This window comes from Bidens hawaiensis, unplaced genomic scaffold (genome assembly GCF_021521415.1).
Source record: "Bidens hawaiensis isolate Kalapana, Puna unplaced genomic scaffold, B.hawaiensis_p1.1 tig00057865_1, whole genome shotgun sequence".
Lineage (NCBI taxonomy): Eukaryota > Viridiplantae > Streptophyta > Magnoliopsida > Asterales > Asteraceae > Bidens > Bidens hawaiensis.
The window spans coordinates 1-17543 of NW_027500442.1; the positions used below are offsets into that span (position 1 = coordinate 1).

A 17543-nucleotide genomic window follows, 5' to 3' on the forward strand; every position below is an offset into this window, starting at 1 on the left:
GGTCTAGATATCAATAGTGTCGTGTCGGTTTTCGCTACAACGGCAGGGTATTACGACGATAAAGATGGGGGTTTTAAAACCATCATTCTTTCTGGCTCGAAGGAAATTTGAGCCTGGATTGAATATGAGGGAGTCAACAAACAATTAAATGTCACACTTGCCCCGTTACATATTAAAAAACCGAAAAAACCACTTGCTTCTATACGAAAAGATTTATCCCCGTATTTATTCGATGAAATGTTCGTCGGTTTCACTTCGGCTACTGGGGTGCTTCTCCAAAGGTTTTACGTTCTCGCTTGGAGCTTTCAGGTTAATGGAAAAGCTCAAGAATTCGACGTTTCAAAGATCCCACGTTTACCGGTCATAAAAAGATCAAACAAAAGGAAACACGTGGGTCTAGCAATTGGGTTATCTTTAGGTGTGTTATTGATCGTTTCGTCGGTTTTAGTTTTAGGAATTCGTTTAAGAAAGCGTAAATTCGCTGAAGTTCTTGAAAGCTGGGAGATCCAGTATGGACCTCACAGGTTTTGCTACAAAGATCTGTACAAAGCAACTAGAAGATTCAAAGAAAGTGAACTTCTTGGGAAAGGCGGTTTCGGTCAAGTTTATAAAGGGACTTTGCCCGAGTTGGGTACAGTTATATACTTAACTCATATTTACATAATGTTGACTTAGGCCATATGTAGTGAGCGACAATTTGTGAGCAATGGGGGCGATTGTTTTTGTGAAAACACACACCCCCACCACCCTTGGCAACAAAGGGGCGAAATGTGGTGTTGGGTGGGGTGGGTGGGGGGGGGGCATGAATTCTTGTCGCCTAGTGTGAGTTTGTGTTTATTAATATGATATATGTGTGTGTAAATATATATAGAACTACAACACCGTTACACCTTAAAACAAAAACTCCTTATTTGCTGATTGGGCGTCTCATGGCGCAAGTCGCCCGATTTTGTACCCCCTCCACTACACATAGCCTTAGTGGTCGCATTTTACTAATTACGATGTGTCTAACAGGTACTCAAGTGGCGGTGAAAAAGGTGTGGCATGAATCCAGGAGAGGAATGAAGGAATTCGTGGCGGAGATTGCTACAATTGGGAGGTTACGCCACCCGAATTTGGTAAGGCTTCTTGGATATTGTCGGCGTAAAGGCGAATTGTTTTTAGTTTACGATTACATGCCCAACTTGAGCTTAGATAGCTTGTTATTTAATTCGAAATCGGATTTAATATTGACATGGAAACAAAGGGTTAAGATTATTATCGACGTAGCCGAAACGTTGACCTATTTGCACGAAGAATGGGTCGAAGTTATCATCCACCGCGACATCAAAGCAAGCAACGTGCTTCTAGACGCCGAGTTAAATGCAAAATTAGGCGATTTTGGACTCGCGAGATTTAGCAACAATGGTAACGAAGCGAAAACGACACATTTGGCGGGAACTTTAGGGTACATTGCGCCGGAATTAGCTAGAAAAGGGAAAGCCACGACCGCAACGGATGTTTTCGCTTTTGGGGCTTTTTGTTTGGAGGTTGTTTGTGGGCGGCGCCCCGTGGAGTTGCAAGGGCGACAAGAGTCGGTTATTTTGGTTGAGTGGGTATTGGACTGTTGGTTTAAGAACGAATTACTGAAAGCGGTTGACCCAAAACTTGGGTCAACCGCTTTTGATATCGAGGAAGTGAGGTTGGTTTTTAAGACTGGGTTGTTGTGTTCGCATAGCGTGCCGGCTGTGAGACCGAGCATGTCACAAGTTTTGAAGTTTCTTAGAAACATGGAACCATTGCCAGAGGATTTCGATAGCGTGTTGGATATATCGGAGGATTATTCGGGTCGACTTGGTGATGCGTCAACAAGTGCTTATTTTTCGCAGATACAGTATAATACGGTGTCGTCGCCGACCACCAACTTGTTTACTTGCTCCGGGCGTTAGTTTGGTGAAATATGTGATATAAGTGTAGAGACTAGAGAGGATGTTTTTATTAATATGTACAAAAGATGTGCCATTACTTGTAGATATAAACATAAGCAATATTTTTTACAATCTATAAGACTAATTGACTAGCACACATCGTGGATTGTCAATTGCATTAAACATATATAAATGACTAAATGAGCAACTAGATGACTACTACACATTTACACATGACTCGGTTTAGTACAATTTAATCAGGGGCGGACCTATTCTTAAATCCATCACTGATTAGTTGGTGAAATATCACAATATTTTTAAAGCGGGTAACATCATATTCTATAGTTGATTGGGTTAGGCCTTGAAAGTGGATAGTCTAATGACTTTTAGCTAATCTTTTCTAAAAGAAAAAAAATGTAAACTGGCATTTGAAAAAAAAAGGAAAAAAAAAAGAGAAATTGAATGGTGTTCCTAATTGGGCGTGTAACCATCCATTTGTAGAAATAGAATTTTATGGAAAACGTGCGTCCCATTTTTCATCTACATTTATGATTTAACCCAACAATTCATCAGTCCTTGTTTTTCTTCATTCATTTCCGATCCACCTTCAATTCCACAATACAATCTACCAGGTAAATTTTGTTTCTCTATATAACATTGTTTGTCGTGGGCTAACGCCCCTAGCCACATCGGTTGTTAGCACGTTCAAACACCAGGTCATGAGAATTAAAAGGGGTGCCAACCCATTAACGGCCACCATCACTTTGGCGCGTGGGTGGGCTTTATTTCTCTTCACCAATCACATACGACAAACATTTATTTACTTTTTTCCTTTTTTCTCTTATTTAAATATTAGTTAAACTACAATGTAACAGTTAAATGGTGAGTTAGTTAAAGCTCATTGTCTATGTGACAGGGCTATGCATTCTTTTGTTAAACCACAACGGGTATCTAAGTATCTAATAAATACCACGATCGATATTTGTTTTCTCGGTTTAGGTTAATCATGCATAAAATCCATATGATATTTGTTGGTTGATCCATATGATAGGTTTATGAATAAAGTTATTATCCTATCAATTTTTGATTTGTGATTTGATGTTCGAATGTAAGGTCCTAAAAAATGGCCGATGGAGAAGATATTCAGCCTCTAGTCTGTGATAATGGAACTGGAATGGTCAAGGTATGGCTTCATAGTTTAACTAGCTTAAAACCCGTCATGTGGTGGAAATTTTCAGTACATAAACTACTTAAAACTTTTACATATATCTTAGAGGTGGAAACTATATTTATATACATTTAGTGACTTACACCAAATCCATCGACAGGTCTTGAACCCTTGACCTCAATTTAATGAATATGGAGGCGAAATATAACATCAATGATTTTTATTTATTAAAAAGTATAGATATATTTATCTTAATTTGCTCATTTTTTGATAAATTATTTTTTTAATCCCCTTTATGAACAAAATACATCACATATAAAATCCAAAAGCGTATAGTCAATTAAATTTTAATAATATATGTAACAACGAAATTTTAAATATTGACTAATAATGACAATAATAACTAATTTAGCGGATGTTGTAAAATTATTAAGGCTGGCTTTGCTGGAGATGATGCGCCAAGAGCAGTATTTCCTAGCATTGTTGGACGTCCACGTCACACCGGAGTGATGGTTGGGATGGGACAAAAAGATGCATATGTCGGTGATGAGGCACAATCCAAACGTGGTATTTTAACCTTAAAATACCCGATTGAACATGGTATTGTCAACAACTGGGATGACATGGAAAAGATCTGGCATCACACATTTTACAATGAGCTACGTGTGGCGCCCGAGGAACACCCGGTTCTCCTAACCGAAGCACCTCTTAATCCGAAAGCTAATAGGGAGAAAATGACTCAAATTATGTTTGAAACATTTAATTCTCCTGCTATGTATGTTGCTATTCAGGCTGTTCTTTCCTTGTATGCCAGTGGTCGTACAACTGGTAACTATCTTCATCTCTTTTGTTGTTTTTAATCAGTGTTCTAAGAACCAGACCGGTCAGATGGGGAATTGTGTATATAACCGGTCTGGTTTTTTGTTACAAAATCTCATTTACTGATTAATGTCTATATTTTGTTTATTTAAGACTATTTAACATCACTAATTCAAACTAGTACTCTAGTAGTGTACTTTGTTTTGAACTAGCTATAATATTTTTAATTTTTAAATTATCATTGGGCTTTTTCAATTAGTTGGCTGATAAGATGATCAGTTTGATAACCGACCGAGCCCAACAAGCTAGGCGGGACAGGCAGGTTCTGGTGACCAGATCATACACGGGACCTTTTAAAAAAGTATCAGTCTTATTTGGGTCAAAAGTAACGTACTTGTTCTAATCAAAATAAAGTCAGGTTGAAAAAAAAGTCATTTTATAAAAAATGTACTAAAACATGTTCACATGCTATATATTTTTATGGTTGTTAGAAACAAACAAAGGTCATGAGCGATGTTAATCCATTTAAAATTAACAAGTTTAATAATAGTTGTCCGTTTGACACGTTAACTAATTTGAATAGACCCCTTGACTATTTAACCCATATACAGTTTATTTTTGTCCAAAACAACACCAATGATCTTGCAATGCTATTTGCTTCAATTTTCAGGTATTGTTCTGGACTCTGGTGACGGTGTGAGTCACACCGTCCCAATCTACGAAGGTTACGCCCTCCCACACGCAATCCTCCGGTTGGACCTGGCAGGGCGTGACCTCACCGACGCCCTCATGAAAATCCTCACCGAACGAGGCTACTCTTTCACCACATCCGCTGAACGAGAAATTGTCCGAGACATGAAAGAAAAACTAGCTTACATCGCCCTTGACTTTGAGCAAGAGCTCGAAACTTCCAAAACAAGCTCCTCGGTCGAAAAGAGCTTCGAGCTGCCCGACGGGCAGGTGATTACCATCGGGGCAGAGCGGTTCAGGTGCCCCGAAGTTCTGTTCCAGCCGTCGATGATCGGGATGGAAGCTGCAGGGATTCATGAGACTACTTATAATAGTATCATGAAGTGTGACGTGGATATTAGGAAGGATTTGTATGGTAACATTGTGCTGAGTGGTGGGACCACTATGTTTCCAGGTATTGCTGACAGAATGAGTAAGGAGATCACTGCTTTGGCTCCTAGTAGCATGAAGATTAAGGTTGTTGCTCCACCTGAAAGGAAGTATAGTGTCTGGATTGGTGGGTCCATTTTGGCATCTCTCAGCACCTTCCAACAGGTAATGACTTATTTGTCGGTTTTAGGTTCAGTTAATAACCAAAACCAAACTTGTTTTAGTTAGAAATACATAAAAAGAATGTATAAATACATGAAACGCATGAAATGGATGTATAAAAGCTAAATACATATGAAAATATGAGTGTTTCGGTTCGGTTTTATTCAGTTAACAAAGGATGCAAAAATAAATAATAATAATAATAATAATAATAATAATAATAATAATAATAAACGATAACAGATTTTTAGTTAATTTGGTTTTCGGTTAATTTTGGTTTCGTCAATTTTCGTTGCTGACTCATGTAATAATGTATATATGCTGAGACTGGATATGATTAATGCAGATGTGGATCGCGAAGGCTGAATACGACGAATCTGGGCCATCGATCGTCCACAGGAAATGTTTCTAAATGCAAAAAGCAAGAAAAAGAAAAATAGTTAATTTTGAAGTGTGCCTTTTGAGGTTCAGAACAATATGAGTTTTTCTTCCACGAGCTTCAGCAGGCAGATTATTCCACAATTTTTTATATTAATTTGTTTTTTAATTTTTTATATTAATTTGTTTTTAACATTCGTCCAACTAGCTTTCCCAGCCATAAATTGCAATCAATCAATGTATGCCATTCTTTTTATTATTGTTTTTGTTTTGTGAAAGCTGTAAGAGATGCTTTTATGAATGAATATTTCTTATATCATAGTTTTGGTATCAGTTTACTTGCGTATTTGAATACATATGATTATGCAACGTGAGAATGTCACGTAACATACTCGAAATTACATAAATCGATCAAGTATCGAAAAATGGCCATATGGGCATAGTCATATAAATGGATAACCAAAGTTTGTCATATCATATTGGTGGCATGATATGATAAAAAAGGTCATATAAATCGTATGACTTGGTCATCACATTGTCATTCTTTAACGGTTAAAAAAGACATCATAAAAGTCATATGATCTTCCCTCATAAGACTCATGACTAATTTTTCCCCCTTTCATACGTTTAGTATGACCATTTTGTCTATGTCATAAGGCCTATACGGGCCATACAACCCGAATGTTACATCAACGGTGTCTAGACAGTGTGTTAGTTGTGTTTCTTTAGCTCATTCCTTTTCAAAATTATTGTTTAGAAATAATATATAAGAAATCACCTAACTATCCAAAAAGTATGTTTTGTATTATATTTAACACAACACTTAGTAAGTTCTGTCAAATTCAATATAACACCTCCCCTGCTTGACATTAATGATCATTACACCTAACAAGTTCAAATGATTAATGTTCATTACACCTAGCAAGTACAAATGTGTTACGATTCAAAAAATTTAACCGTTCGCACTTTTACCATGTGTTCAGTTTTCTAATACCGATATATCAGCTATAGCTACAAGCTTTTGGCCACAATTCAAAAACTACTTTTTAAACTTTTACCTAATGTTCAGTTTTCTGATACATAATTAGTGTCAAACGACTTGAGTTGTTTTTGGGAAAAGATAAAAGACCTACTTTTTCACTGAAACCGTAAACTGCTACTTGTGCATATGTCATTTGTGTCACTTTCTCCAAGTCGTTTGAGCTCCCGTTGAGATTTTACCAATCAAAACCTAGTCAAAGAAAAACAGTTTTTATAAGTTTCGGTACTTAATCATACAAAATTACATCTTTATCATAAGTTTAACGAACTCACCTGTTCAGCTGCTCGGCCACCAAGTGTCATGCAAGTCAAATCAAAAAGCTGCTCTTTGGTCATCAATAAGTTTTCATTTGGGACGTATTGTGCAAACCCAAGTGCAGCACTACCTAGCGGTACAATTGTCACTTTTAGCAACGGTTCTGCGTGTTCCAAAAACCAACCAGCAACAGCATGACCCGATTCATGATAAGCAACAGTCCTCCTTTCAAGTTTGCTTATCACCTATCAATCAAATTGCTTATCAAACTAAAGTTTTTGCACCCACATTTCTACAAGTTGTAGAAGAGCATGTGCATCAAAGATATTGTAAAAGGTATTACATGATATCATATTACCCTTTTCAAAACACAAAAGGTATATAAAATATATAATCCAGCAACTTACAAGTTACAGCAATTAAATAAATGGATAGGAAAACAATGTCACCTCAAAACACGATCTCTTTGTCAGTGAAACAAACTGTTATAAGTAGCTAGTTGTAAAAACTTTTAATATAGAATGAGTAGATGATAACTTGAGCCTTTTGAATGGATAAATATACATATGTATATGTGTGTGTAATATATGTACATATGTATATAAATATGTGTAGATGAACGTTTGTAAATGTATATGTGTGTATGAACATACGTGACTGTGTGTATATGAACGTATGTGACTGTGTGTGTGTGTACATATGTATGTGTATTCATAAATATGTGTACAAATGTATGATTGTATGCCTACACTTTTGGAAAACTAACAAAAAGGTCTTTTGCATGACCCCTAACTTTGACAAAAGGACCACCTCGTTAGGTTTTAAAAGTATAGGGATTTAATCATTCAAAAACGAAGTCAATAAACTAAACTCAGAAACAAGTATGCAAAGAAAGATCATTAAAAAAGTAGATACCTTATTTTTCTTCTCCAAACCACCAATAACCCTATCGATAGCAGCTTCAAAATGTTCCATTGTAATTACAGCACTCTCACGCCTAGCAGCAACTAGTGCAGCCTCATTACAAACATTCGCAATATCTGTTCCCGCAAACCCAGGTGTCAGTCCAGCAAGCCTCTGAGAATAATGTGACGGCTCTTTATCAAGCTTCAACTTTTTCAAATATATTCTAAATATTTGTTCACGCCCTTTAATGTCCGGTTTATCAATTGAAATTTGACGGTCAAAACGACCGGGCCTTAATAAAGCTTTGTCTAAAATATCCGGTCGGTTTGTACCCGCAAGTACAACAACACCAGAAGTCGTTGCAAAACCGTCCATTTCAACTAATAACTGATTCAATGTACTTTCCCGCTCATCATTCCCGCCAGCAAATCCACCACGACCTCGGGCCCCCCCAATTGCATCAATTTCATCAATAAATATTATACTAGGTGCACATTGTCTTGCTTCTTGAAATAGACTTCGGACTCTCGCAGGTCCCACCCCAACAAACATTTCCATAAAATCAGAACCTGATATCGATAAAAACGGTACGTCAGATTCACCAGCAGTTGCTTTAGCAAGGAGGGTTTTTCCGGTCCCTAGTGGGCCCACAAGAAGAGCCCCTCTAGGAATTTTGGCCCCTAACTCCTCGTATTTTTTAGGGTTTTTTAGAAAATGCACAAATTCCATGATTTCTTGCTTTGCTTCATCACAACCAGCTACATCTTTAATGGTCGAAGCATTTGTCAGAGATGGGACGCTCGCGCACCTCGTGGCGCAATAAAGGCTGAGCAGGCGGGTGCGTGTAGAACCCCAGCTGGGGAAAACACGAATCAAAATTCCAGCTTCAATATCGAGACTACATGCTGCGTAAAGAACGAGATCCCGAACCAGGTGCGTATCGGCTCGATGGCACTCCCATCCCAACAACATGGAAGGGAGCTCATTTACACAGTTTGCATGTAAATCAATTCCAATTTGTAAAGAAAAGGCCAAGAGCCACTTCTAATGGAAATGATTCTCTTTAAGAACATCGAAGCTGATGATTTTACATTTATACTTTTCTGAACACTAATATGCCGGTTTTCACCGCATAATTACGTGAAGTCATTGCGTGGGAAGGCGGTCCTACCCGCACGAACCCAATAACGTGACAAACCTTCACGCAGGTCAGTTGAAGGGGAAAAAGTTCAGCACCCAAAAATGAAAGTGCCGGTCAGATAAAGGTAAAGTTTTGCCATCCTACTAAGTGCAAGTGACGGTTCTACCCGCACAATCACGAAAGAGGAAGCAAAACTTCACACCTATTATCAACCACGTTCAAAGGTTAACTTATCCTCAAAGGATGAGGAAAACCTACACGCAGGTCAGATAAAGGTAAAGTTTTGCCATCCTACTAAGTGCAAGTGACGGTTCTACCCGCACAATCACGAAAGAGGAAGCAAAACTTCACACCTATTATCAACCACGTTCAAAGGTTAACTTATCCTCAAAGGATGAGGAAAACCTACACGCAGGTCAGATAAGGGTAAAGTTTTGCCATCCTACTAAGTGCAAGTGACGGTTCTACCCGCACAATCACGAAAGAGGAAGCAAAACTTCACACCTATTATCAACCACGTTCAAAGGTTAACTTATCCTCAAAAGGATGAGGAAAACCTACACGCAGGTCAGATGAAGGTTAAAGTTTAGCCATCCTACTAAGTGCAAGTGACGGTTCTACCCGCACAATCACGAGAGAGGAAGCAAAACTTTAACCCATTATCAACCACGTTCAACAGGTTAACTTATTCTAAACACTTGGAAAATTGCTAATTTAAACTAAGTATGCAAGTCATAAGTTTATAAAGCAAGGAACCCAAAGAAGGAAACAACAATCTTATACGCAAAAAGATTAATATTTCACAAAAGAATTATTACAAGAATGGCCGGGTAACTACCCGCCTACGAAAAGAAAATAAATACATCTGTACAAGACTATCCTAACAGTGGGAAGGGATCTTCAGGATCAAGCTTCAGGGCCGCTTCCACTTGGACCCGCTCCATCAGAAGAACGGGGCGGTTCGAGAAAAGCTTTAAGGATAGCTAACCCATCATCAGCAGCAGCTACTTGGTTCACCTTCTCCACCACTGGATGCGGGAAGGCAGCGTATTGATTTACTGCTTGGTCATATATGGCTTCAGTATCAACATTGTACAAAGGGAAGTTGGAAGGCGGGAAGCCTTTCTCAACGAACCCTAGACCAAGCAGGAAGCCAGCCCGTTCCCCATCCTCGTGAGAAGCGTTGAGGGCTGCGCTCATAGCATCGTCGTAGGATGTCTCTGAAAAGACCCGATGCACAACCTACAAAGAAAATGTACAAGTGTAAGACTTCTGTCGCAAAGGAAAGCGTGAAGGCAAAGCTAAAATACCTGAGGCAACGCTTCTCGAAGAAGCCATTCCTTGGCAACCAGAGCTTCTTGAAGGGCGGCTTGAGCTTGAGTGCAGGCGCGTTCAGCTTCGCTTTTGTTGAGGTTGGCAAGTAGCACTTCCTTTGCAGCAGCCTCTTCAACGCCCTTAAGCTTCCGCTCGGTGTGGTCAAGCACGCCCCTCTGGTCCAGGATCTCTTGGAGCTTCTTGGCATCTTCCATCGCCAAGGCATCATGAGCACGTTGGAGAGCCTCTAATTTGGCCTTGAGCTCCTCGTTCTCCACGCGTAAAGGCTCAGCAACGGCTTCAGCCTTGGTGGCCCTCTCAGTTGCGTTCCTCGCAGTCTCCTTAGCCAGCCGAAGCTGTTCGTTAACAGCTTGGGCAGCCTTGGAGCGGGCCTCGAGTCGCGCTTGAACTTCAACCTCGAGGGCCTTGAAGGCCTTCTCCTTCTCCGCAGCAGCTGCGGCCAACCGTTGGTTCTCCTCCCGAAGAGCCCGCGCCTGAGATACGTCCTTGGGGCGAGCTGCTTTCAACTTGTCGTTTTCACGACAAAGCAGCTCGACGCGCGGCTGCATCCGGGCCTGGAGAACCCGAAGCTCATTGGTTAGCCTACCCTCCTGGTAGCTAGCCATGGCTTCCCCCAACGCACCATGAGGAGCAGCGTGGCGAGCCCAGTCCACGCACTCCACAGGGGTACGAAGGGTTGTTCCTCGGCGTATGTTCCATCGCCGAACATACACTTCATTGGAATCCGACACTGCAAAAAACAAAAAAGCAGTTAGGAAAAAGATGATAAAAAATAAAAGTGAAAAAGGGCCAAAGGAACCCTACGCACCTGTAGGGTCTATAACAGGCCGATAGCCGCCGAACCCATCACCTGAACCCAAAGGAAACCCATCCAAAAGGTCAGGCAGATGGGAAGGTGGCAAGGATTGGCGAGTACTCCCATGCGTACCTGATGAGCCGGCCGTCGGTGCCGGTGGCGGGGGCATGGTGGCAGCCGCCGCAGTCGCTGCCGCAGAATCCGCAGCAATCGTAACCGCCGGCTCAGTGAAGGATGCCGTAAAAATCGCACTCACGGCCGGCGGTGGCGTAAACTCGGCTGGAACAGTCGGCTCAGAGTGAGCAACTGAACCAGCGGGAGCAGGCGCAGGCGCCTGGGTCGACGCCTCAGGTAGGCTGACCAAGCCTACCGTCATCGGCGGAGAGGTACTACTCGGCACTCAACCCTGGAATGCGTCAACATCCACGCCTGCACAAGAAGATAAGTGTTAATAAATTTATGAAGTATGATAAATCTACAAAAAGAATGTTTATACTTACGGGTTTTCTTGAGCCTGAACGTACGGACGGGCGGGGATGAACCCGATGGAGCCGGTCTCTTGATGCCGGTCACCGTCGTCGTCGTTGGTTCTCCGGAGGTAACAGTCGTAGCCTCCGGAGCAGTGGTCTTCTCACCACCGGGGTTCCGGAGGATGGCGCGGGGGATGGCGCGGGCAGAAATGTAGAAGAACTCCCGCTTCCACGATCGGAGACTGCGCTCGGTCACGCAGATCTTCAAACCCTTAATACGGGTTGTCAGGGTGTACCACCCCTGGATGCACCTCCAAGTATAGAAGGTCATCAGGCGGTCCACATAGGGCTCAATACCCAGAATCCGGCACACCCACTCGAAGTGCCGGATCTTGGCAATCGCCATCGGATGCAACTCGGTTAGGTGCACACCGTGCCTCTCCAGGACACGGTACATAAACTTTGTCAATGGGAACCTAAGGTTCCCATAAACAAAGAATGCAGCATATACCCCGATCTTGCCACTGGGGGCATCGTACACAGTCTGGTGGGGTTCAGGAAACTCAGGCTCAAGAGACTCAAGCATGAACTTCCTGACGATGTACTGGTACTGATCGACAGGTAGAGCACACTGGCACTCGCCAGCAGTACTCCTATCGTCGGCTACAGCTTCAGCATCATGAGAAGACATTTTGCAGAAAGAAGAAAGCGATTTCGGGAAAATGCTTGCCTGAAAAGGGGAGTATTTGCCGGAAATCGCTAAGAAGAAGAAGAGAGGTGAAAGTGTGGATTACAAAGAGGCCTCTCCCCCTTTATATACTAATCGCAATTAATGCGATGAAATTAATGCGGAAGAGAGAGAAAACGAAGGTGCAATGAAACTATGACACGTGGCAAAAGGCAGGCTGGCAACAGCTGTTGACAGGACGCATACCATTAATTTCGCAGCCACGCGCCCGAAAAATCGCGCCCACGCGCCTAAAAAAGCGTCTGGAATGACCATATACTGTCAACGTCACCATAACTTCCTGCACAATCTGACAGAAGAAACCGTCGCACGACGTTTCAGAGTTTTGGACTGTTCCTCTTTCCACCAACTCTTCGAATTTCAAAATTCAAAATTCAAAAAGATTAAAAAGTAAGCGGGAAAATACCCCTAACCTTGGCGAACAAGTAACCGTAAGACGGATGCGGGTACAGTGTTAAGGCAAAACCCTTCACATACCTAGCACCCGCAGGGAATTGAAGCCAAGTACCTCGGCAACCAAGTAACTATAAGACGGCTGCGGGTACAGTGTTAAGGCAAAACCCTTCACATACCTAGCACCCGCAGGGAATTGAAGCCAAGAAAACCTTGGCGAACAAGTAACCGTAAGACGGATGCGGGTACAGTGTTAAGGCAAAACCCTTCACATACCTAGCACTCGCAGGGAATTGAAGCCAAGTACCTCGGCAACCAAGTAACTATAAGACGGCTGCGGGTACAGTGTTAAGGCAAAACCCTTCACATACCTAGCACCCGCAGGGAATTGACGCCAGGAATACCTTGGAAGTAAAGTAACCGTAAGACGAGCGCTGGTACAGTGTTAAGGCAAAACCCTTCACATACCTAGCGCTCCGCTGGGAATTGAAACCAAGAAGGATCTTCTGGGCAATGCTTGCGGAAGCGGAAATAACATCCCCGCATAGCGGGAACGTCGAGAACTACGTTGTTTGAAGCTCCAGGATGGAATTGGTGGTTTTAACATAATTGATCACTATGTTCAAAACTACCAAAACCTCATGGAGAATCCACACAAGTGGGACTCAACGCTCCTGACTTGCGAGGAGGTTACAGACCTACCCGCATCATACCCAAAGACCAAGCAGGAAACTCGGGAATTTCTGCAAGTGACAAGGACTTCCGCGGGAAGAATCCCCATGGAAAACCTTAAAAAACCCCTTTTCAAAACCCTTTGCTTAAGTCCAAAAGTTCACCTCACTTTATTAAACACGCATGAGAAGAACATTGGACTGGGGGGACTTGAAGAGGTAGGTCCCAGCAGAGCCCAGTTGGACCCGCAAGACTCACCTTGAACAGGGACGTCTGCGCAGAAACCAACTGGATCCGCAGGACCAACCATGCTCAGAGACGTGACGTCCTTACGCGCAGTACGCAAGCTGTTCCCGCAGGAAATGCCTCCCAATGGTGAAGGACTCCGCCTGTCCCCGCAGCCTCGGATACAAGCCATTAGGGAAGGCCACCCGCGCAGCAAGGCTACACGCACAAGGCACTTAGCTCTCCATCATTCAGTGTCACCTGAAGGAATGAGCGAAGCCGGGAACAATCCCGCACAAGGGCGGGAGGGGGAATACTCCCGCCCAAATAAGCCAGTCCGTACGATACAGGAAGATCTTCTGTACTGTACCTGACGAGGTATGGGAAAAAGATCTGACTAAAGATACGACAGCTTATGGACAACAGTATGGCGAGCAGCATGCTCCTACACTGTATGTCACTATTAGCCGCTGCCTACTCACCAACTCTTGTCATACCACGTGCGTAGCCGGCAGTTGGTGGGAAAGGAATAGTATACAGCAGGTCTGGTCACTATCAGCCGCTACCTACCCACCAACTACCAGCAGGACACGTGCGTAGGCTACTGTTGGTGGAACAGGAACACTGTTGCAGCCGGCCATACCTCCTTGGAAACCTACCTTCGGCTATAAATACCACAAATGGTATGACCATCTCATCTTATCATAACACATTATCATCATATATACCTGATATCTGCTCTAGCAATCTCTTAATATACTTTTATATTTAAAGAGCAATCTAGTCTGATTCTCACGCCGGAGGGTGGTCACAAGGAGGAACCCCCCCCCCTTCTCAGTGACGAGCTCACGGTGTCTGTTTTGCAGGTTATCAGAAGAACCATCTTCCAAGGGTCTAACCCCTCGTGGGAAACATCTATCTAACCCCCAGGTTACCAGTAATCTGCCCGGGGTTCGGTTAGTGTTTCTTCATATACCTAATCATAACATTTAAAATAGTATGATAACAATGAAAAGGGTTAACTGCATAAAAAGGTAATCAAATTTGGTCAAATATTTATTTCTGGTCTGTAGAAAAACCATACATCATTTGAAAGTTGATACCTTTTTCAAAGCCATACAAAGTTGGTTAATTATGATAAAAATTTGACTAATTTCAATTACTTCTTTAATCCTCTTGAGGTTACAGCTTCTTTGCCCTATAAAAAATCATCAAACTTCCAAAAAAAACTTTTGATGAAAGACATTAAATTTACAGAAATTTAAATAAAAAACCATCAGACCTTCAAAATTTCTGATAGAAACCATCATGATTTGAAAGATGATGGTAAAACCTTGAACTATCAAACATTTTGATATAAACCCTTGTACGTTTAAAAGCTATGATAAAAAAAATCCTCAAAACCATTCAAATAAAACTGTTCACTGGTTTCCACATTGAGCTTGCCTTGTTTTTAAAATCATTAAAAACAGGTAACCAAAAAGAAAGCTTGCCTTGTTTTTGGAATTTTTATCTAACTTTGTGACTTGTGCTTTGCCCATATTGAAAATTCCACGCCCTCCTTTTCCTCCCCCACCAACATTGATCTGCATTCTTTTGGCCATAAAATATAAAGTTCCTAAAAGCAATAATGCTGGAGTAAACTTTATTATCTCTTCGACCCAATTTGTTTCAGAAGAATACGTGACAGGGATATAGTTGTGTGGATCTATGCCCAATGCCTCCTGAGCTTCTTCAAGCTTTTCCTCAAATGTTTCTACACTTCCGATATTAAAATAATATTTATAATGGCCTGAATGTCCTTTTGACCCGTTGCCATTTTTTGGACCCTTGATAACTTCATCACTGGTTTGAATTGTGTTGCCGTTTGAAGCCTTCACATACACTTTAGCAACGGATTTATTGGTGACAACAATGTGGTCCACTAAACCAGGTTCCAGAAGCTCATTTCTGAATTCCTGAAAACTAATCTGAAACACAATCCAACAAGTTCATTCTCAGAAATGGCGAGCAAACAGCAAAGATCACAAATTCTAATTAAGCAATTGAGCAAATGGTATTCGTATTTGTGATGAAAACTCATAAGAACCAATACCTGTTGTTCTTCCTGAGGAGTCAAAAATATTGTGGACAATACAAAAGCGAAAAACATCAAAGGCTGGATTAAACTTTGATAAGTCTTTGTAAAGCTCTCTCCTTCGTCATTTTTACCAGAGTCCCCTAGCGATATATCATTATTGAATGTTACATATACATTAGAAATGTAAAGCAGTAGGACAAATCATATACTTTAACTATTGATGAATAACAATAAACAACAATCTTTATTTGTAACATATAAAGAAAACTTTTATTAACTAGTATGTAAACTCTTTTAAGTTCCAAAAACAAGTTAACATCATACCTTTAGAGTCTGATTTCTGACCTTCCTCTTTTGGCACCTCTTTTTTCTCCTTTGGGTGATAGTTTTTATAGTCTACACAATTCCATGTCATGTCCAGTATTAAATAATGATAATCATAACAATAAAATAGTTATAAAACAGAAATATAAAAATAGTTAATCACATCAAATTTAGACTTCAATTTTCAGCTATGTTGCACGGGAACTGGTACGGGAACGGGAAACGGGCACAGGTACGGGAACGGGAAACGACAAAACTCAAAAAATCAAGAAACGGGTACGGCACGGATACGGCAATAAATACATATAAAAATAAATATATATTATAGATAATGTACCACAAAGCCTAAAATATAATAATACGTTGATGTAAACTTCAAAATTCATACATCTTCCAATGATGATCAATCATAAGTCTTTCAAAATCAATCATGGTAATAATAGAGAGGGTTAAATATTAAAATACACAAACTAATTTAAACTTTATATGTTAAAACTTATAAGTTTTAGGGACTAGATACAAACAACTGAAAGTTAAAGGGGTAAAATATTAAAATATCTAAAATTATTTAAACCTAAATAACATACTAAATAACCTAAGAAGTTACAGCCGCTTTCTTCCTTAAGTTACAGCCGCCATTCTCTTGTTTCCGGCAAATACTACAGCTCCGGCGCCGGATTATGCCGCCGGAATCCGTATGGAAACGTTTCGAAACATCGTCTGAATTTTCGAAACGGTCAACGACCGTCCCCAACATCAAGGAAACGGTCAAGAAACGTTTCCCGGCGTCCCCGACGCCGTTTCCGTCCCCGGCGAGTTTCCGGGACGGGATACGGCACCATAGCCGCGTTTCCGTGCATCAGAGGTTTTCAGTATATAGTCTGCAGTCTGCACAACTGCAAGCACATGCTAAAACCAAACCCATGCATAGATGCAGCTTAAATTAAAAATGATAACAAACAAAAAAACCTATGCTGCTTCAATTTGTTAAGTAAAATCATCTTTAAACCAATTCAAATTCTATTTTAGTAAATGTGTGATAAAACCAAGTAGCAATAGTTAATTTTAGAGTTGCAAACAAGCCAAGCTACTCGTGAGCTACTAGAGCTCGGATTGATAAAAAGCTCGAATTGAGCCAAATCTCAAATAAAGTTTGTTAAGTTATCTAGCCCGAGCTCAAGTCTTGTGCATTTTAATTAAGTTTGACCTCTTTTAGACTTCAATATATTAATTTCACACTGCAAAGCCGAGCCTGAGCCAAGCTGAGGCTCGTTTTAAGGGTTTTTTTCTGAAAACAATTAAAAACGCATATAAATATAATTTTGATTAATAAATAACAAACGAGTCGACCCCGAGCTGAACAAAATGCTTGCTAGCATAGCATATTCCTTACTCTTCTTATTCTTTGGAGCCTGATTGCAAAAGAGCCTTGGTAAGCCTAGGTTTTTCGAAAGGTAATTAACTTGAGAAGAAGAAGCAACACACCATGTTGCTTTAGGGTTAATAATAGTATGCTGCGTCTTAGTACCAATTGATGTCAAGTAGCTTCTCACCAGTCCTGCTGCTCGGCCATCATAACCGTTTGCTGATGATGATGATTCGG

The 17543-nt window shown here is 41.0% G+C and overlaps 2 protein-coding genes and 1 pseudogene across 3 annotated transcripts; 2 read left to right on the forward strand and 1 right to left on the reverse strand.

The window, feature by feature from the left end:
- The first annotated feature begins 73 nt into the window (after window positions 1–73).
- LOC143602070 (L-type lectin-domain containing receptor kinase IV.1-like) lies at window positions 74–2072 on the forward strand. The gene is made up of 2 exons (XM_077079311.1): window positions 74–631; window positions 1015–2072. The coding sequence occupies exons 1-2, from the start codon at window positions 238–240 to the stop codon at window positions 1926–1928; spliced, it is 1308 nt and encodes a 435-aa protein (XP_076935426.1). The 5' UTR covers window positions 74–237; the 3' UTR covers window positions 1929–2072.
- A 714-nt stretch (window positions 2073–2786) lies between these two features.
- LOC143602071 (actin-like) lies at window positions 2787–5601 on the forward strand. The gene is made up of 4 exons (XM_077079312.1): window positions 2787–3090; window positions 3510–3903; window positions 4565–5178; window positions 5522–5601. The coding sequence occupies exons 1-4, from the start codon at window positions 3031–3033 to the stop codon at window positions 5585–5587; spliced, it is 1134 nt and encodes a 377-aa protein (XP_076935427.1). The 5' UTR covers window positions 2787–3030; the 3' UTR covers window positions 5588–5601.
- A 1010-nt stretch (window positions 5602–6611) lies between these two features.
- LOC143602069 (ATP-dependent zinc metalloprotease FTSH 10, mitochondrial-like) lies at window positions 6612–17538 on the reverse strand (annotated as a pseudogene). Its single transcript, XR_013147763.1, has 7 exons — window positions 17334–17538; window positions 15941–16012; window positions 15632–15756; window positions 15014–15506; window positions 7766–8520; window positions 6868–7095; window positions 6612–6784 (listed from the first exon to the last, which is right to left on the reverse strand). The product of XR_013147763.1 is annotated as an ATP-dependent zinc metalloprotease FTSH 10, mitochondrial-like (transcript).
- Window positions 17539–17543: the final 5 nt, after the last annotated feature.

What these genes read in the sequence shown, in the direction of transcription:
- LOC143602070 (XM_077079311.1), top strand. Translation starts at nt 238, where the DNA reads ATGTTCGTCGGTTTCACTTCGGCTACTGGGGTGCTTCTCCAAAGGTTT. An exon ending in AGGGACTTTGCCCGAGTTGG is followed by an intron (nt 632 to 1,014) that starts GTACAGTTATAT and finishes TGTGTCTAACAG; the next exon opens with GTACTCAAGTGGCGGTGAAA.
- LOC143602071 (XM_077079312.1), top strand. Translation starts at nt 3,031, where the DNA reads ATGGCCGATGGAGAAGATATTCAGCCTCTAGTCTGTGATAATGGAACT. An exon ending in ATGGAACTGGAATGGTCAAG is followed by an intron (nt 3,091 to 3,509) that starts GTATGGCTTCAT and finishes AAAATTATTAAG; the next exon opens with GCTGGCTTTGCTGGAGATGA. An exon ending in TGCCAGTGGTCGTACAACTG is followed by an intron (nt 3,904 to 4,564) that starts GTAACTATCTTC and finishes TTCAATTTTCAG; the next exon opens with GTATTGTTCTGGACTCTGGT.